Genomic DNA, 21,357 nt, shown 5'->3' on the forward strand with positions numbered 1-21,357 from the left:
AAAATAAATCCTGACAAACCTGCTAAAATATCCTGTAGCATACAAGTTAAGGAATACTGAGCCCAAGCACCACCCCAAGATATATCTCCTCTATTGAAGTCAGTTCCAACCAAAAGTAATAGCAGTCTCTCCAGTTGGGGTTCATTCACAATCTCACATAGATGTATCGTCGGCCTCGTGGCATTCGCAATGCGTGCAAGAACCTGTAATACATTTTATAAAATCATATACTTAAATAGTAATTACATGTTTTCTCCAAAAATAAAGTGTTACAGTTTTCAATGATGAGATATGCTTTTGGTATCAAAATAACGACTTGCCATGGGATGCAAAAGAAACTAATTTCATGGATCGAATATTAAAATCTGGGTTGAGTAGTTAAAAACAATTTCTATAAACAATGAATATGCTACAAGAAAGCCTTCAGGGCAATGAAATCCTCACATGACTATAATTCGACACTTATTTGTATATTTCCTATTTTAATTAACAGAAAAAAAGTAGGTTGGAGATAGATATATCCCTATTACCTACAATTCAAATCTACATTAATCTAGTTTTAACCTGATTAAAATACAAATCAGGTATCCTGAGAAACAAGAGACAAAATATTTTTTAAATCTTTCAAAGGACAATAAAAACAACTAAATTGCATAAAAGGAAAACCAATAAAAGCACTATTATTTCTATTAATAAAAAAAATTAACAACTGCATGCTTTCTTAATTCTTTTACTTACCCTAAGTCTATAATTATACATTATGCCTATTAGTTTACTTACCTTACAAACAAATAATAAAAGATCTGCATGACATGTAAAATCCATGGAGAGGAGAAACAAGACAAGCTTCTGCACTACTGAAATACAACGTTCATGGGCCAGAGTAAACGGAAGTGGTTCTATCTCCGGACTTTCTTTTGTGGTTGTAACTTCTGTGTCTAAATTAGAACGGGACCATTCTGCTGTCCGACGTAAACGAATTAAATCCTTAAAATGCTGTACGGAGAAATTTACAATACTTAAATCAATGTTTATTGAATGAAAATTCTTTCAGTACAAATTTATTTATGAAATGAAAATATTCACTCAGAAAACTTACTCTTCTAAAGAAAATTTTTAAATAAATCCTAACCTTCAAAAAGCAAGATTATTAAAAGCTATGCTGACCAATATACCTGAGATTCTATTTTAGAGTAAGGTATAGGATATATAACAAAATTCCGGAAAAGTGAAATTCCACAGAAAGGCTACATTAAGTCAAATCTAACATCTTAAACATTACCAAACATCCTAAGCATAATTGATAAAAGGTGGAAGGTAAAGAAACCTATGTAACTTCAATGATCGAGCATTAATTTCAGTGATTTCAATATCTAATGGAAGAACTATAACTTCATTATTTATAGAAACACAATGTACAAATTTGGTTGCTACATATAAATGTTATCCCCCAATATTAAAAAAAATACATATCGAGTTATTTTTTTTTAATTTTATTTACCAATCATTGAACTTAATATTTACTTAGAAGGGACACATTAAGAAAATTGTACACTTCCTTGAGTCTTTTATCTTTAATTTACTGTAACACAATTCACTTTAAAACAAATACACTAGAAAAATATTCTAAGTCCACATTTATCATGTATTTCCTTGAGTTAAAAGCTACCTTCCCCCCCTTAAAAATTGTTTAGAATAGATTTTTCTGTTGATAAGCAAAATAACATATATTTAAATTTCCTGATCATTATTAAAGATACTTAACTACTCAAAGAATTTAAAATACTAAAAGGAAAGTAAGTTTTCTGAGATAATTACTTTAAGAAGTAACAGGACATACCTTTGAAGTGGCCTGCTTTAGTTTTGCTTGCTCTACCAGAAGTTTATATGATGATCCTTTGTTACTTTGTATTTTTTCTTTTTCCATCTGTTCCACCAAAGCCTTCTGTTTTGCTTTTAGTAGGTTAAGTTGCTTTAGAAAAAAAAAAGTTAATCTTACAGCTAACAAGACTAAAAACAACAAAGTAAATTATAATACTCCTCACAGAATAAGTAATTCCCTGAAAGGTCCAGTTTTAACTGTGTTGCTGATAAAAAAAAAATCATTTCCAAATCCCAACTACAATATCTCTCCATGTTACAATCAAGAATTAATCAATTCCTTACCCATGGGAGAAGCGAAATAACTGGAACACTTTCTTATGTGAGCCACTCATGAGACTGACTGATAGATACTCTTTCAGAGAGAGGATAAGAATTATTTAAAATACACGAGGAAAACATTTTTTTTTGCACAATAGTCTAAGTTTTGCTTTTATGGAAATCTCTCTCAAGAGTAGCACATTTTTTGATCTGTATTTTTTATTAATTAAAATTTTTATTGAGATAACTGCAGATTCATATGAAGTTTTAAGAAATAATACAGACAGCTCTTGTACACTTCACTCAATTTCCCCTGATGATAACATTTTGCAAAACTATAGTCTAATATCACCACAGGGTAACGACATTGTTACAATTCACCAATCTTATTCAGATTTTTCCAGTTTCACTTGTAGTAATTTGTGTGTCTGTCTGTGTTTCTGTATTTTAGTTGTACATAATTCTACATGCGTTGGTTCATGTATCCACCACTACAATTATATGAAAGAGTTCCATCATCACAAGGTTTCCTCATATTGTTCTTTTACGTTACCCATCCATTGTTCAGATTGCCCACCCAACTCTCTCCTATCCTATCTGACCCATCCCTAACCCCTGGCAACCACCAGTCTGTAGCAATGAGCAAACAGACCAAAAGGGAGAAAAAAATCTCTGCCCAGCAAAGTCTTAAGAATCTGTTGAATGACTTCCCCATATAGCCATCTATGCAGAACATTACTCTAAACAGAAAGTCAACTAGAAAGTTATAACCATAATTATAAATGAATAATTTAGTCAAGAACTTAATATACCTACTTTTCAAAGAATATTTCTTAAATTTCTACTATTGATACATATTTCTGTTATCAGTAAAAAAGCAATAATAATATATTATAAAGAAATATCCATTTAGCTGTTACCTCCATATATGAAGATAAACGTATCCTAAGTTAAAACCAGCATGCACATGTATGAAATAATCAATACATGTTACGTGAACGTGTAAAGAACTACTACAAATCAGTGTTTCAGAAAATTGTTCCAAAAGTTCTACAATTAACATACACAACTACAATCAAGAAAAAATATAATTTTTATTTTGAAACAACCAAAATCTTAATAATTTAAATCACTGTACCGACATTTCTGCTCTACAATATCTCACAATAAGTTCGCAACCTGATGACCAATCACCCCCGAATACATTACTGGTATTTCCTAGAAACAAGAACCTTCTCCACAACCATGATACAACCATGAAAATCAGAGACGTAACACTGATGCACTGCTACCAACTTTTCCTCAGACCCCATTTTAAGTTTTGCCAACTGTCCCAATAATGTCCCTCATAGTAAAGAATAAAATAGTGATATTTTACTAAGAAAAATCCACTGGGTTATATTCTAGGTTTATCTTCCACCTTCATATCCTAAATTAAATACAGTAAGCGTACTATTAAGTGCTCAATACATTTTAACTGGATTTGAAAGAATGCAAACTAGTACTACCTAAAATTAGTTGTCTCAACAAGAAAAAGAGTTGAGGAAAAAGATTCAGATCAATCTTCTTGCAAAGGATCGAATAGTTACCTCACAGCTGAAAAACTTAGAAGTGAAAATAAACAATTTGTTGCTAAGCCACTTTCTAAAAACAACCCAAAGTTTTCATAAACTTGCCAGATCCTAAGGGTTTTCATATAAAATCTCATTTCATCTTAAATCAATTATATAAATATTTAGTAACAACACACTAGGCTCTGTACCAGCTATCAAGGATATAGTCTATATCCTTGTATCTAGTATAAGAGAAAGAGGAAGACAGATTTTAAAAAGTAATTATAATAAAGTCCTAGCTCCTAAGAATCTGACATTAGCTACAAACCTCACTTCCACATCAAATGCACATCAAATAAATTTTATGTGTAATTTCAAGAGAGATCATGGAACTAACTGAGACAGAAACCACAAGAACCCCCAGGCATCCTGCAATAAAACCACATTTCTAATATATGATATTTTCTGTGAAGGAAAGAGTGATTGAGGGAACGTTGTGTGTGTGTGTGTGTGCATGCATGCATGCATGCATTTGCACACTGAAGAAGCAGAGAGAGGAACACATATGCATATTTGTTTATGCTTCAAAGAGGAACAATTAAAGAATAAACCAAAAACTAAAAGGTTCATCAACAAGAAAATGGATAAACAGATTTTGGAACATCCAAAAATGGAATAATGGTCAGGAATAAAAAAGAACAACTGATAGACTCAACAATATGGATGAATCCAAAAAATATCATTTTCAGCAAAAGAAGCCAGGCATAAAAAAGCACATTTCATTTTGAGCAAAAAAAGTCAGACAAAAGAGCACTCTGCATGATTCCTAACAATATTTTAAGAAATCATTTACTCACAGTGAAATGCACAAATCTCATGTTAAACAAAATTAAGAAATCCCAACAAAAAATTGTGATGAATACAATGGAATGAAAAATATAGGATACACAGGGAATATACTGCATGGGGTATTATCCTAATTTAGAAAGGGAAGACCTCTTTGAGGACATGAACATGAACTAATGCCGGAAAAATAAGTTAGTGATCCAAGCAAAAGAGTCAACTAAGTGGTTGGAGGAGAGGGGGAAGACTTGGCACATACAAAAATCCTGGATGAGAAAACTGGTGTGGGTGGTCCAGGAACTCAAATTCCATATGGCAAGAACAAAATTCAAACCTGAAAGTTAGAGGGGCAGATGATAAATACCCCAAAAGCAATAAATATTAAGGAGTTTTACCTTCATCCAAAGGTCAACTGGAAACCACTAAGAATTTAGAGAACTGATAGTATCAGGTTTGTATTTACAAAGAACTATCTAGGAGCAGCATGAAAAATAGATTGGCTTAAGAAAAAACAAAGGCAGAGAGGCCTTTTGACCAGGCAAAGGATAATGATGGCCTCACTTAGAATGGTAGTAATAGAGATGTGATGAGGTAGACAGTTTAAAGGACATCACCAAACATCTGTAAACTTCATATTCCTGCTATCTTAGAAATAAGGAAACTCAGTGTCAAAAGTATTAAATAATTTCCCTAAGTTAAGTAGCTCGTTAAATGGCATATCCAGGATATGATGGCAAGTATATCTCATGCAACCTCCGAAGGAATGTTCTCAAACATTAATATTTTAAAAAGTATTGAAAATTACCTGTTTATGATGAACTAGCTGCTTTCTGATTTTTCTGGAATATAATCTATCAAGGCTACTGCTGCCTTTGGAAGATCTATTTATGTTCTGAGTATGTAGATTATTGTTAATAAAACTCCACTGGTTACCTACACAGCAAGGAAAAATTTTATTAATAATTCTGTTAAATGTGATTTTAAAATACTTTTCATACTTAGAAAACACAAAATTATAAATGTGCCAATCATGAAAAAGCATTTTTAAAGAAAATTAAGGAAACCATTATAAAGAAATTGCTAGGAAGATCTGACCCTAGAAAGGTTAACCTAGACTCTAAAAGACTTTAAGACCAGAGTTCTGTCTCCAATCTTTCTTTTAAGATAACAGCCAGCTATTTCTATAATTGTTTAAGATTAATCTTTGTACAACACAACTTTGATAATGTCAGTCAATTTTAACAAAAACGTTCACTACTGGCTCTTTCAAACTCAAATGCTTTTGTGCAGGGACCCAAAGAAGGGGTACTCAATTAATTTGACTTAATGACTGCAAAAAGAAGGCTGAATAGTTCAAAAACCATGCTGCGTAGCTCTACTTATTCTCATTTTTTGGAATGTCTTCAGACTATTCTTCAAGCATCATTCTGCTCAATTCAGGCCTACTTCTACCACACTTTAACCATCTCCAATTATTTGTTCATGTCTGCTTAGTCTAAAGATATCTTTTTCTATCTCTATATCCATTTGTCAAGTCAGTTCAAATTCTTCAAACCCTAAAAAACAAGTTTTCCACCAGTGTGTTTCCATTGTGTCTGAATGATATAAATAAAAACTAAGACCTCCAAGACTATCTGGTATATTCCAACTTTATATTGTAGCTATATTTCACTCTGTCTTACCTCTATATCCTATAACTGAATAAACTGACCCACAGACATACACTTGTTAAAAAAAAAAAATTTCCTGTACACGAGAATTCTCTACCCTCTTCCCAAACATAATGTGCACCATAAACAATTGATTCACCTATAAAACATCTCAAAAGATCTTTAAATACTAGGATTCTGACAAAATAAAACTCCAAATTTTATGGCATTTACTGGCTGTATATCCATATTAGATGTCACTATTTCAAATCCTTTATGAAAAGTCTTGTTAACTTGGAAGAAGGGAAGAAGGCAATTTGTCTGGCAGTTTGATTTCCTTTAATTTTTAAATTTTTCTGCGTCTCTAGCTTATGGAGAAAGGTTACAACTCAACAAAAAAATTGAGAATTTCTGTATCTAAGCATAAAAGCCATTTGTACTTAATCAGTAGAACTATACTTTATAATGGTAAACCGAATGACACACTACACTAAAATAAAATTACAAGAACTCTTCATAGATGTCCTTTTCATAACTATATTTATATGTATGCTATTAAAAAGCACTTACAAGTATTTTATTGTTTTTTTTTTGAGGAAGATCAGCCCTGAGCTAACTGCTGCCAATCCTCCTCTTTGTGCTGAGGAAGGCTGGCCCTGAGCTAACATCTGTGCTCATCTTCCTCTACTTTATATGTGGGACGCCTACCACAGCATGGCTTGCTAAGTGGTGCCACGTCCACACCCGGGATCCGAACCAGCAAACCCCAGGCCTCCAAAGCGGAATGTGCGCACTTAACTGCTGCGCCACCAGGCCGGCCCTAAAAAGTGTTTAAATGAGCATAGAGGAAAATCTTGAGAAAGGCATGATTCTATTTAGAAACTAAAAGCCATATTCAGACAAGGGGCTTGTCCATAAAGTCTTTCAAAAATAAATTCTATCCTTAAACAGATTCCTGTTGATATTTTACATAAATTATATGCAGCTGGAATCTCCAGACCAACAGTGCACTGTCACTCAAAATCCCCACCAAGAGATTATTATAAACTTCTGATACCTGTCAGAAACCTCTCTCTGTCTTTACCATTCAAAGGTTTCTTTGCAGCTGCGGCTTCATCTTCAACAGTTGCCACATAATCCAGCAACCTGGACACCAGCATAACAACCCAACTGATCATGGGAATATCTAGTACTCCTATACAGAGATGAGAGGGAACAAAATAATCAGGCGACTCTAAGAGTCCTAAGGAAGTCTTATAAAATAATTATGAGACAAAACATTTTATAAGACTGAAACACACCATATCATTACTAACACTAATATTTATTTATAAGCAGCCTCAAAATTAGACCTATGGCTACAAATTGAATAATACATTAAATCTAATGGAAGATACAAATGCTTCATGGTACAAAAATAAATTCCTAAGTGTACGGTGAATCCAAGAGATGAGAACTTTTAAACTAGAAAACAAGGAATAAAATGCTATTCTTAGACTTACAGACGATTGAAATAAAAAATCTAACTCTCGATTTATAATTCATATAGCTTTAAATTATGTTCTAAAGTTTTTAATCCACTACTTTTTTTGCTCATATGAAATTCATTATCAATAATCAGAACAGCAACGGTGCCTTAAAGCTTAAACTTAAATCAGAGAGTTGATTTTAGTTATGACAGCTTAGAAAAAACATATTACAATTTCTAAGTTCAAAATTTAAATAATCAAAAACTAATAGATTTAAAAAGCAATAACCATATGGCAGTCAATCACATGAAGGCTGGTCATTCTAAAAAGTCTCTATCATAAAAATATTAACAAAATGTGCAGCAATGAATATTAAAATAAGTATTTCAGACTAGCCATTTTATAGAAGTAGTATTTATACAAATCTTATGTTTTTACTAAAGATCACTGCTTTAAATAATACCTTCTGTCCTCCTATGCACGGGTAACTGTGGCTGAAGAGGTGACAATAAATTATCCAAGAGATTAAGTAAGCTCTCTAATACTCCACTATTACTAAGTGATCTTTGACCAATGCAGGAAAGTAACATGAAGACCCTAAAAGAAAGATATAAATAAAATACCCAGTATGAATCAACTTAATTGTTCACTTTAAAAATAATTTACGCTGAAATTTAATAGAGTAATGATAGAATATTTGGTTCTTAGCAAGATTTGTATCTGAAGCTACATTAACATTAGGCTCTTTTCAAGCTATTGGTTATATTTTTCTAAGTTTATCCACAAGAAATCAGGTAGAGAGAAATTTAGCCTAAAAAAGCAGATTTAACATATACAGTACACGATCTAATAGGAAATACTTGCAAACACAGATCTATAAACTCCACAGATTCAATCAGGAAACAAAAGAAGGCAGTCTTGTTATGTCACGTATAACCTTCTTCAGTATGCCCTTCACTGGGCATTCCTCAAACTGTGAAAAGCCATGCTTCATTTCTCCACACTCAGTATCCACACACATACACGATTTCAAAATGTGAACATTGACGGTGAGAAGCACAAATCACTAACAACAAATAATGCCAATATTTTCTGACCTACCTATCCTGCGGAAAGATGAGAAGCTGCTCTGAGTTGTACAATTCCTGAAGAACATTAGAAAGAAACTGACCCCACCATCTTTCACCACCACAGAGTTGAACAAGCAGAAGACCGGTATGTAATCGTATCTTGGGGGTTCCACTGATGCACAAGTGTTTAAAAAGTTCTTCGCAGGCCTGGGCATGAAATGTGCTCTGCAAAACTGCAGGAACAGAGTGTCCTATTACAAGAAAGAAAACAGTAAAATTTCCTATTTACGTGTATGCTGTAATATCAAAGTCAGCATGCCTAGATATGTTTTCTTCTTTACCAGCAGTCAGTACACAATTACATTCTACTTGTTTTGCTATTCATTTATTCACTCCTCATATACGGAATTTTAATTGCTGAATACTTGAGGAAGAGATGAATTAGCACTTAATTATATTTCTTACATGTGGAATTGGGTGTTATCAGATGGCTGTGTGAGTGAGTGTGTGTGTGTGCGTGTGTGCGTGTGCATGTGTAATGATCAAAAGTAGCTCCTAGATAGAAAACAACAGTCCTACATTAGATTAGCAATTTACCAATAGTTGTGTAGCTCCTGCACTTTTAAACAGTATCTCTTATTTTGCCAGTAACACAATGATGTGGCACATCAACAGCAGAAACTCAAGAAAAGAAAGAACCAAAAATCCATTTAAGAAAAACAAATAAAAATCAGGGGGAAAAAAAATAGTTGACCAAAAAAAAATCAATACTCACATTAGAAAGGATATCAAAATTAACAGTACTCAGGAAATATTAACACAACAAAACACACAACAAAATCACATCAAATATATTCACAGCCTTTAAAATACTTAAGCCAAATACGAACCATTGGAAGAGTGAAGAAGGCTGAGCAAAGTGTCCAATAAATATCTGATGATAGTACGCAACTGCTCTGTGGAAGACGTCTGAATTAAATCTTTTGGATCTGATGTTTCACTCAACATCTTTCTACTTGCACCTAGAGCTACTCTGAGCCTCTGCACTGCATTATGAGCCAAATTTAGTTGAAGCTGCAGCTGAATACAATCCTGATAGGCAGAAAAAACTCGACTGTCTTCCTCGACTGCCTTGTCTGGCTTTCGCAAAAAATATTGTGCATTGTTGGCACTGTTGAGAGGAGGAAGATCGATACTTTGCAAAAGAGTTTCCAGTCGATGACAAGCTAGATTATACCTATAAGTAAAAAATAAATGAACAAGATAATTCCTGCAATGTTCTCTTGGATGTGCATGTACAAATATACACTAAAAATTAAATCTCTAAAACAAGTTAACATACAATCACTAAAAAGAATTAATCAATTGGTAAATACTAAATAGAGCCACTTATTTGATCAAATATATTAATGCATTCAATATTATTGTAATGTCCTAGTGTCCTACTTCCTTTTATTCTTTTATATACACCTATAAAAAGACATTTCTTGACAAATATACACACAAGACATCATACAAAATAAAGGATTTCAATAATATTAAAATGTACTGCAATTTTCAACCAACCTGCACTGTATATCCTCCTGGAGGGCAACCATCATTGCTAAATGCTGGTCAATTTCTGGTTGGTTTGCAGATTCTCCCTCTCCCCTTAGAGGATCATGCATTAACTTCAGTTCACTCTCCCAAGGCAAGATATAGGTATGACCATAGTAAAATCCTAAGGGGATTTTGGCTCTGGCATTTGTACTTCCATAACGTCCAATGACAGTGATCTGAAATGAAAAATTATAAATATACATACACACTCATCTGCAACAAAATCTGAGTAATGTATTTAAAAAGATATAGTTATGGTTTTTAATTAGATGTCTGAATATTTTTCATAACTTGTCAGAAACATGGAAGCATATCAATTCACTTTCTTGAAGTTCTTTACCTTCATGAATCTGCACACAGGAGGTGGTATCAAGTCATGAAGAATTAGTGAATGGGTGCTTATATCAGTTGCCACTACCAATCGCCTCCCATCCACCTCTTCTCCTAATGTCCAAATGTCAATTGACAAGGAGGCCAAGTCTCCACAAGTGGGAATCAATACATCCGTCAACAGTATTGGTCTGCCAAAATCCAAGGTCACAAATCTCCTTGCTCCTATGAGAGAGAGCAACAGTTTGGAACATTCATTGTAAAAAATATGAAATCAACTCACTAAACTACAAATAAATGAGAAGAAAAGTTAGTAAGTAACTATTCAAAACTTTTCCGAAACCTCAGTCTACGTTAGTTTGAACCCCAACTTAAGTAAAAATATACAAAAGTTTACTATGAAGGCAATCAACTGTATATATAAGCTTAACTTAAAATATTAAAGCAAAAAAATTAACTGAGCAAAAATAATACATAGATTAATTCTATAAAGTACCTATCTGCTCATCTTTTAGCCATTTGGTCTTTTTTTTTAATTTCACAACTAGATGTGCTAATGACATCAAATTGTATTACTTGATTTTAGTTTTCTTAAGCCTTGTCTAACTTCTTATAGAGTTGCATCTTAAATTGGTGTTAAGATATAAAGTAAAAGTACAAGGCTGAAACGACATGTAGTCACAACTACCACAAAAAAATTTCTTAGGAAAATCCTCCAATGGAGACAGATACAGCTTATCTCAAACAATGTTTTTCCCCACATCCTGACACATCCCTGTCTCTTCAGCTCAGTAGATGAAGTAGATGGCTTACTTTTAAGGGCCACACTAAAGAGGTAGTATGTCTCTTTTGTGTAAGCACTAAAATCACACTCAGCATGGTTGAGATGCTCACACTAATGAAAGGAAAGGATGATCTGAGAGGAACAGAAGAAGGAGCACATTTGCATCTCTCATCTCACACACATTTCAGGTGACAAGCTCAATTAGTGAAACAGTATGCAGAATCATCAATAATATCATAATTCTTTTCATTCTTTATCGGGTTGAGGTGAGGTAATAACCTTACCAGCTACATTTTACAGTGAAGGAATCCAACTAAATTAAACTTCTAGGACTAGTGCTACTCTTGATGGAGCTAGTTTAAAAGAAAACAAGGCAGTTACCAATACTCTCCTAAACCGAAAAAGTATTAAACAACAAAAAACATAATTCTCCTCCTTAGGGGCTTATGTGTCACAGTCAATTCCATAGATAAAAAAATCAAATCACAGTATAAACAACTGCTCACATTTCATAAGACCACACAACAACAAATTTCACTCAATGTTGTAAACACTAACGTTGTTACCAACGAATGATTAGTTAGGCAGAAAACACCATTAAGACTTTTGCTATTTTTTTAAAATTCTCTCTTCCAAAGAGGAAATAGCCCACTGCAATAAAGCGAATACAATTCAACTGCTCATATAATGAAAAGTGATAGAGTAAGCACTGTATTCAAGTTACTTCCTCCTATAAAACATGCCTAAGGATTTTGCTGAATACTTCTGCTGTTGAAGCCAAGAACTAAGAGTTGATAGGATTATAAGGTAAAATTTATCTATAGATTATTAGTAAACATGCTCTAATTGAAAGCACCTATCCCAATTACAGGTCTCTAGCATATAAGCATGGTACAAGCTAAGGTAAAATTTGAGTCATCCAGAGATCATGAAGTGTTATTAATCTTACTCAGTTATTATAATTAGCAGGAATTCTGTCTGCTATTCTCAAGAAATGGTTCCAATGCCAGAATGCTAGTCTTAGGAATACTTCTTTAAAGTGTAACTTCCACTGTAATGGCAATTGAGCAGCTACAACAGACAGATAAGTCAATCATAGTTCAACAGGTGAGAATCACATACAGATCAAATCCACTGTTTGGACAAAATTAGTGAACCTACTTAGCAGCACTCTTCTAATCAACTTGGCAAGCACACAGCTTGAGCTTTATGTAGTGCTTATTGGTAAAATGTACTTACCCAAAAGCAGATGCTTGCAAAGATATTTGCAAAGGAAAATCAAACTACTGAATACTGAGTCCTCAAAGGGCTGGAACACTAGGCAAAAAAAAATTTTAATAAAGTCAAAGATTACCTGAATGCATTCGCTCTATAATAATGGACTGGTGAGGTGGAGGTTGAAGAAAATGTGAAGCATGAGAAATTGCAAGGGCAAGACCAGAACCAAGTGGATTCTAGAAAAGAAAAAAGTATAATTCCATATTGATATTACTCTTGCTCTACAAAAACTAGTAACCATAATAGTAACCATAATATCAAATTAACAGGTTTCATTTCTTGATGTATATTCTCTAATATTTTATAAAAGAAAATAATCTAATTCAATATATCAAGCTGGATAATAAAATTTTTCCTTCTAACGTTACAGTATACATCAAAATATTTTTAAATGTCTAAGCGAACATCTATTTAAAATATAATAATTTACCATTCGGGACTTGTTGGAATTTTTGTTATGTGCAGCAAGATTGACTGTTGGGGGATCAATAACTGAGCCGGGGAAAAGCTGTGCAAGTTCGGCATTAATCACAACGGAAACTGCTTCATTGGGTGGGGTGAGTGGTGGAGTCATAAAAAGTGGTGTTGTTTTTGGAGTGGGTGGAATAACATCAGATGGATGAATGAAGAATCCAGGGGCTGCCACTGGGTTGGAAGGCACAGAGTTGTGAACAGGACCTACTGCTGATACTGCTGATGCTGCTGACGCTGCTGCAGCTGCTGCAGCTGTCGTCTGATGTAATTTGGCTTCCAGCTTTGCTTTCTGTAAAAGAAGTAAAAGCAACAAATATAGACCAATCCTGCCTATCTTAATACTACATAATAAGTATTGTGTACTTCACATACAATACACATGGGGAATACTACACGGGTACATATTATGAAGATAAACATGATTAACTGGATTCTAGTTAAATAAAAATGAAATTAAACTAAAAATGGACTTAACATGATGGAGTATTTCTTTGCTATATAAATTTTGTTAAATATTTGATACAAAATTTCCTGAGTATTGGGAACTAGGACTTTCTCAAAGTAAAGGTGGAAAGGAAGTAGAAGAATTAAATGTAAATAAGAAAATTAAGCTCTCCTCAAAACAAAATATTAATTGGAGGTGGATTCTCATGATGCATAACCTGATAGAATTTATCACCTGGAACTGCATAGGCTGCATTTAGATCATGACGAAATCTCCAAAACAACTGTTATTATAACTGAATTTTAATTCACATTAACCTAATTGGTCTTTACAAGGTTTTAGGTTCTTCAATCCATAAAAATAGTAACTGGAATGTTTGACCAAGAATGTTTAAACAGAGTAAGAATGAATTTTACTTAAAGACTGCAAAAAAAGAAACAACTATATTCCTGCAGATATGTATCAAATAAAATGCACCTATATAATTTTTAAAAATTTAAATATATCACAGACATTACCTCAATTTTTGTAGAAAATGATTAGCTCAGATCGGTCACCCTACTTTCCTTTATGAAAATAATGGTCATTTTTACAGTACTTTTTCAGCTTTTGAAGTTTAGAGACAGCATGAACAAAGAGCCAAATAGTCTCCAACCTGTTGCTGAAGCTTCAAAAGCTGCTGCTGTTTCTCTTGCAGCACCTGTAGCTGTTGCTCGGCTGAAGCCATTGCATGAGAGAGAGACTGCAAAGCTACCTGGGCTGCTGAACTCAGGGCTGTCGAGGCTTCCCCAACTGTCCCAGATGAGAGTCCACCTACTGCAGGAGTAACCCCGAAGGAACTCACTGGCATAAGACAAGGGGAAAAAAACAAAAGACAAAAAACCAGGATGAAGAAAAAGTTTACAGAAAAACATATACGCAGTATACAATTTTGACACTAAAACTATAGTTACTTTTCATTTTAAAAGATAGGAATCTAGAGAGTATAAATAAGGAAATCTTAATGGTAAAAGTATATTGATAATAGTATTCAAGCTTAAGGGATTTAGAAATAACTTCTAAATCAAACAAAAAGTAGTATACTTTTGAGTTTAAAAATATCTTCAGCATAGAAGAAATTTCATTTAACATGGCTAAAACAAAAATACAAGAGTTATCTTATTACACAATTTGAGCATAAGAAATAAACTAAAATTTGCTTTACTAAGTTTTCTTACAACAAAGACACCTCCTTCTCCCTCCCCCAAAACACTCGAAAAGACCTTCAATTATAAGAACAGCATTTAAACAGAATGACGACACATTTCCTCATTTTAAAGCACAGCCTTAGACAGAGAGTCTGGCCCGCACAGAACACGTAAAGCAATGTTTCCTACCATTTGCTCCCCAGAACAGTAATATGGAAGAATCATGTCCTGTGCACAAATAAGCCTGACACCTACTGTTTACCTATGAACATTATCATCATTAAAGGTCTATGAAATATTACAAGTTAAAAAATTTCTTTGACTTTCTTTTTCAATGTTCTTCAAATATGCACTATAAAAGAACTCTTTTCCCATTATATATTTACCAATATTTGAGGAAAACATTTTGGAAAAAGCTGAGATAAAAATTTAATCTCACAAATAAACAGCTCAGCACAAAACAAGTAGAGGCCACATCTAGCAGGAGCATTAATATTTGCATTATACCAGGCCTTTACTAGAAAGTTCTACTGAGGAAGGATAACTGCTACGATAATAGAAAATGCTTAGTGTCCATTACCACATGACACAGTTTTAGTTAATTACTACATTCAACAGATGAACATCCTGAGAAGCAGATACCATGATCCTGTTTCTTAGTTGATTAAGTAAAGAATGGCTCAGAGAAGTTACCCTGTAGAGCTGACAGTGGTACAACTAGGATTAGAACCAAGAGTTATGTGAAACCAAAGCCAATGTGAGGCACAGTGCTAAATATGGAACTTATATCAACTCATCTAATCTTTGTTAGTGTAGCATACTCTGACAGTTTGGCTTTTCTTTTCATAATGCAAGTGCCGGACTTAAGCTTTGATTGTGGAGGCATCCACTTCAAAGGCGGCCATCTCGAATAAACACAGCCACACAACTAGATAAACAGCCAGGATGCGAGCATGCCCCCGGCAACAGGCTCCTTTATTTTAGGGATCCTGTTTAATTCAGATAACTGGCCATTTGGGCAGCTTGGTTTTTTTCCTTTCTTATTCTCTCTTCTCTTGCTTTAAATTCTAGCTCTTACCTTTTAAATTCACCAATAAAGAGTGAGCCCGCAAAACCCTCAACCCCAATAAAAGCAGGACCGCAGGCCCATACTTGCTCTCTCTCTCTAACCATGACCTCGCTGTGTGCCCCCGTGGCATGGTTTGTCCACTCCAGGTCCTGTAACTAATAAACTTTTTTTCTTCAAAATTTCCTAATGATTATTACCGAAGGGCGTCTTGCAATCACAGTAAGAACCACAAGAGTCAATCTAGTCAGAATATTGGGTTGGAAAGGGGAGAGGTTGTGGGACATTTGCTGGGGCCCAACCCAGGTGAGTGCTCCCAGGCATTTCTAGCTGATTACTATCCATACATAGGTTGAGATCGATATGCTGAGACTGGCACAATACACTGCAACGGCACATAGGTAGGTACTACTGTCACTCCATTTTACAGATAATGAATCTAAAGTTCACGGAAGTAATGAAAAGGAAAAAAACAGGTAATCTGAGAGCCTATCTTAACATCTACCAATGGCTATATTATGCCAGGATTCAAATAATCTATAAAAAAACAATTAAGCTATAAACAAGATAGTAATAACAAAACTGCACATAGCTTCTCACAATTAAAAATCTCAATTAAAAATCAAACACATTTATTACAGTACAGCCATACTACGTCTTATTTAACTTACACAAATTCAACTATATAAGCTTGGTCAAAGAAAAAAGCAATCATATCTCATATGAGCTGTATGCCCCGAAACGAAATCTATCTGTTTCATGTAGGGTTTCACCAAAGCAACAGCTATTAACTCCAACTCTAGAGGGAAAATTATTAGACTTAATGAAGGATTTATGTTGTACTTTCTGGGTAATTTAAGTGATTTTCAATACTAACCATGAGTATTTTAGCCCTTTATTGACTTTAAAATCTAATGCCCAAATAATATTTATGAGAAAATGAATTAAGTCACTACAGACACATAATAGACATAAATAACCCAAGGAAAACAAGTCATCCTGCTACTATAAAACTAATTTAAAAATCTTTTGCACAGCCTGAGTTTTCAATAATCCTTTTCTATTTTTATACAAAGGGCCTCAAAAACTAGCTATCAAAAAAAGAGGTGAGAACAAGACAAATTCCTCTGCTAGTGGTGGTTTCAACCTGCACGGAATAAAGAGGTGATTCTTCTATAGACAAACTACCTTTGCAAAGACAAGACCAGTTCTATTGCTTGCTTTGAAGGAGAGGAAATGGGTAGGGAGTATGATGGAATAATTTTTTCTTCAAACCTAATCTTTTATCTGTTTTAAATTTTATACCTTCTGAAAACATTACTTATCCAAATACATGATTTTCTTAAGATGAAAACTTTAGATACTTAATTTCATAACAGTTCCAAGAAAGAACCTGATTTATAACTAAAGAGTTCTCTGAAAATTCAATTTCTTGTCATGGCATATTTCTATTTCAGTGTAAATGTATACGTTTCTACAAAATGACTATATAAGTCCAAGAAAACAAACACAAATAAATTTTGACCCTTCTGGCATCTCCATATAAAAGAAATATTAGATTTTAATTTCATTTTAAATTAAAACTCTCATCTTAACTACATAAGCCATGAATTTCACTTAGTGGTTACTTCCACAATTTTAAGACATAAGATGCTTCTGAATAAAAAGGCACTCAAATAAAGAACTGACAAGTTCCTTTTAAAACCTTCTGCCATTCTGGAGACAACAACAACAAAATTAAATTTTTCATAACTTCGCAAACTATTTTTACTTTGTGTTAAACTGATGAAGAAAACAAAACGACATTCACTTACACAAAATCACCAACAGCAGAATTAATTCAAGACAATATTCAAACCCTTCCGTGACTGTAATATAAATATAAAACCATGCACCAATTTTTTTTTTAAGATTTTTTCCTTTTTCTCCCAAAGCCCCCCAGTACATAGTTGTGTATTTTTAGTCGTGGGTCCTTCTAGTTGTGGCATGTGGGATGCCACCTCAGCATGGCTTTATGAGTGGCGCCATATCCGTGCCCAGGACTCAAACCGATGAAACCCTGGGCTGCCAAAGCAGAACATGCGAACTTTAACCACTCTGCCATGGGGCCAGCCCCCACCAACATTCTTAATTATAAAAATTTCAATTATTTGTGACAAGATAGAACTAATTGTACATAACACTGATCCTACAATACGAGGAAAAAACAAAGAAAACAAGATGTACAAAATAAACACGAATTCCCATTGATTACTCATTCATAACATCAACACCACCACATATTCAACACACTCAAATATTAGTTCACATATCCAAACTAGCTGGAAAAATAGTATTCCCTATTCACTCATTCTCACAACCTTCTCAAAGACATTATCAAATACACTTTTAACTCTGAATGCAAGAAATAACACTTTGATGCCAAAACTACATATAAGACTGTTCATCAGTTGATGATTATTGAAGTTGGGTAATGGAAAGATAGAGTCTATTGTACTCCTTCCTCTACTTTCATTATGTTTGATATTTCCCAAATTAAAGGCTTCTAAAAATGCACACATATAAAAACAAAAAAATTTAAGACAATGTTCTAGAAGGTAGGAAAAAAATCCTAAGAATTGACTTAGAAAAGAATATGAACCTACCTATGATTTTTCCCCCAAATGTCCCTCCTATTAATAAGCTTCTACTTAACATGACAGCAAAGGAACTTAGACACATTATAAGCTGATATTTAAATACTTACATATCACTATTACAGCATAAAATATATAATAAAAAATGTATATAATAAAAGAAGGTATATACCAGTAAACGTACTTGCATCATCCCTTTCTATTCTGGTTCCATCACTAGTAGACACACAAGTAAAGTGCAGGGGTTCAACTTCTAGAAGTCCAGTGAGAGATGTGAAACTACCTTCAGCAGCTGTGCAACTACTGACCTTTCCGTTTCCTAATATAGAAAAGAGACAAGTTTTATAACACGTAAATTAATCTTAAAAAACCAATAGTCATATCAAGAATTACAGCTGCTACTCCAATTTTAAGTAGATAAGATGTATAAACACACAATCTTTACACAGTGCTTCAACAATAAACACAGTATTAAGAAAACTCACAAATAGGAGTATTGATAGTAGTTTCCTTGCTACAAAAGCAGAGTTGCATAAAAGCAACTTAGTGGCCATTCACATTAAGAAGAAACAAGAACAAGTGATTTAGGTTTTAAACGAGGAAAAAACAATAAACCAGCTACTTACATTAGCTATTGCCCAACTTAAGTATGTATAAAGTCGGAACACACTCTGTGATGTCAACTGTATAAATATTACACTAAATAAAAACTAAAGAAACATTCCAAAATAGTAAGATCTATTCATAAAGTTTTCTTTACATTTTGTATATATTATCAGCTCTCTAGAATGAGGCATACTACTGTATAATCATAAAAATAAAATCACATGGTCTCAACTACGTGAACAATAAAACCACAGCAATAAAACCACAGTACGAAAACTGGATGGAAGAACACAAAAGAATTAAGAGTGCATGTGGTATTGGCGGCGGTGGGGGGGGGAGTTATTTTCAGTACTTCCCAAATTTTCTGGAATTAGCACTACTTTAAACAAAATTCTTTAACAAAGTAAAACAGAAACCAAAGATAGAAAGAATGGGGAGATATAAAAACTGTCATCAACATCTGAAGGACTAAATTAAATGCAAGACTAAACTGTCCTAGCCTTGTTCTACAATGTCCCATTGGTGTCCAGCACAGGACCTGACACATAATGTTAAAAAAAAATCTGTTGAGCACTTACTCAATGAAAGAATAAAAGGACGGGACCCAGTCCCCATGAAATACATATTCTGTTACAGGTTACTAGGCATTAAACAACTAATTATACAATTGAACTTAAAAAAAAAAAGTGCTATTTTTTACTTAAGAGAAGTTTAAAGGACTAATACAGTAAGTCAAGGGGAAATCAGGGGGAAGAATAAGAGATTTTTATGTAATTATTCCATTGGGGCAGGGGAATGCAGGCAGAGGAAACAATAGGAGTTAAATCCCTCTAGAGGAAGGAATATGGCACATTAAAGGAACTGAAAGAACAATATGGCCAGAAGAACATTTCTCAATCCTAAGACCCCTCCACAGATCTTAAAAATAATTAAAAACTCTAAAGGGCTTTCATTTATGTTGGTTGTATATATATTCATATTTATCATGGCAGAAATTTTAAGATGAGAATATTTTAAATACTAATTCATTTAATAGTAATAAATGTTAGATATAAAATAAATATCATACTTTGATGAAAAATAACTTAATGAGAAGAGTGCCAACATTTTACATTTCCACAAATCTCATTAAAATCTGCCTTATCAGACGGTAGCTGGATTTTTTCTGTCTGCCTCTGCATTCAATGGGTTGCAATATGTTGTTCTGGGAGAAGCATATGAAAAAAAATCCAACCCAATACAAATATGTAGTTGGAAAAGGAAAGAATATTTTAATAGCCTTACATATTGAAAAACTTAAGTGTTAGTTTTTTAAAGATTAGTTGCAATATGGTATCTGAAATCTTATCAATAAACTTCTCAACCTCTATTACATTAATTGGCCTATCTTGTACTTTTAAGGAATCTTGTACCTATGCATGATGTTGAAACATGCATGATATTGAAACATCATGCACTGATCATTTAGAAAATATTGGTTTACCACTGTATACAGATCTTCCAAATGTTAACACATTCCATTATATAATATCAGAAAATGCCATTCACTAATATCATCGTAGCCCATCAAGAAAGTCTTTATGTACATATTGGGAAGCTGTCAAGTGCACGATAGAGGATACAAGTTTTCCAAAATTCTAGCCTTTGCTTAAAACTACTTACAACATCGGCAATAAACACTATCAATTGGATAGACAGTGACAGGCATTTTTAAGTTCATTTTTGAGACAATACCTACCAAATAATTAAGTCTGCTAAACATATTTTGCCTGCCAGTGATTCTTGCAAATAAAAATGGTGTACCATGAAATAAGCAATGAGTTCGGCCTATAACTCAAACAACTGCATGAGAGCATTTCCTTGAAACAACCATGGTTCTTCAGTATGCATATTTCCCATCTCATACTCATGGGTTCAAAATTTAATAAAATTCACAATTTTTACTACTTCATCAAGGACATTTCTAAGTGAAAATGATATATTTTTTATTCTAAGTGTGTAGTGAAGAACATCAAGCTTTTGCACAATCAGTACAAATGTCAATGCAGTGGAATAGGCAAACAACACTGCTCTATCATGAAAACAGTTGACCTATGGACTGCCTGAAAGGAGCTTAGAAACCCTGAGCTGGTCAATGGACCACACTTTGAGAATCACTCGGCCAGAGAAAGGATACTAATAGTGGCAAGGTAAAGAGAGACAAGATCATAGAAGACTTTATATGCT

At 33.6% G+C, this 21,357-nt stretch overlaps 1 protein-coding gene across 17 annotated transcripts in view; it reads right to left on the reverse strand.

The window, feature by feature from the left end:
- The window catches only part of BIRC6 (baculoviral IAP repeat containing 6), a 223,946-nt gene that overhangs the window by 116,585 nt on the left and 86,004 nt on the right, over window positions 1–21,357 (reverse strand). For 6 of the 17 annotated variants that reach the window (XR_011504108.1, XR_011504109.1, XR_011504110.1 and 3 more), the window contains 14 exons: window positions 18,698–18,844; window positions 14,292–14,479; window positions 13,148–13,480; window positions 12,794–12,893; window positions 10,666–10,880; window positions 10,293–10,501; window positions 9,617–9,963; window positions 8,758–8,977; window positions 8,120–8,253; window positions 7,245–7,382; window positions 5,344–5,471; window positions 1,841–1,972; window positions 781–996; window positions 20–203 (listed from right to left, as the gene is read on the reverse strand). Coding sequence is in view for 14 of the 17 variants with exons in the window: in XM_070512295.1 (XP_070368396.1) it covers window positions 20–203; window positions 781–996; window positions 1,841–1,972; window positions 5,344–5,471; window positions 7,245–7,382; window positions 8,120–8,253; window positions 8,758–8,977; window positions 9,617–9,963; window positions 10,293–10,501; window positions 10,666–10,880; window positions 12,794–12,893; window positions 13,148–13,480; window positions 14,292–14,479; window positions 18,698–18,844 (2,691 nt within the window). In the remaining 3 variants the exon portion in view is untranslated. The remainder of the gene's footprint in view (window positions 1–19; window positions 204–780; window positions 997–1,840; window positions 1,973–5,343; window positions 5,472–7,244; window positions 7,383–8,119; window positions 8,254–8,757; window positions 8,978–9,616; window positions 9,964–10,292; window positions 10,502–10,665; window positions 10,881–12,793; window positions 12,894–13,147; window positions 13,481–14,291; window positions 14,480–18,697; window positions 18,845–21,357) is intronic. The other 11 variants (XM_070512298.1, XM_070512297.1, XM_014854941.3 and 8 more) reach the window with 6 other exon arrangements.

The sequence above is a fragment of the Equus asinus genome, chromosome 6 (genome assembly GCF_041296235.1).
Source record: "Equus asinus isolate D_3611 breed Donkey chromosome 6, EquAss-T2T_v2, whole genome shotgun sequence".
NCBI classification, from domain to species: domain Eukaryota; kingdom Metazoa; phylum Chordata; class Mammalia; order Perissodactyla; family Equidae; genus Equus; species Equus asinus.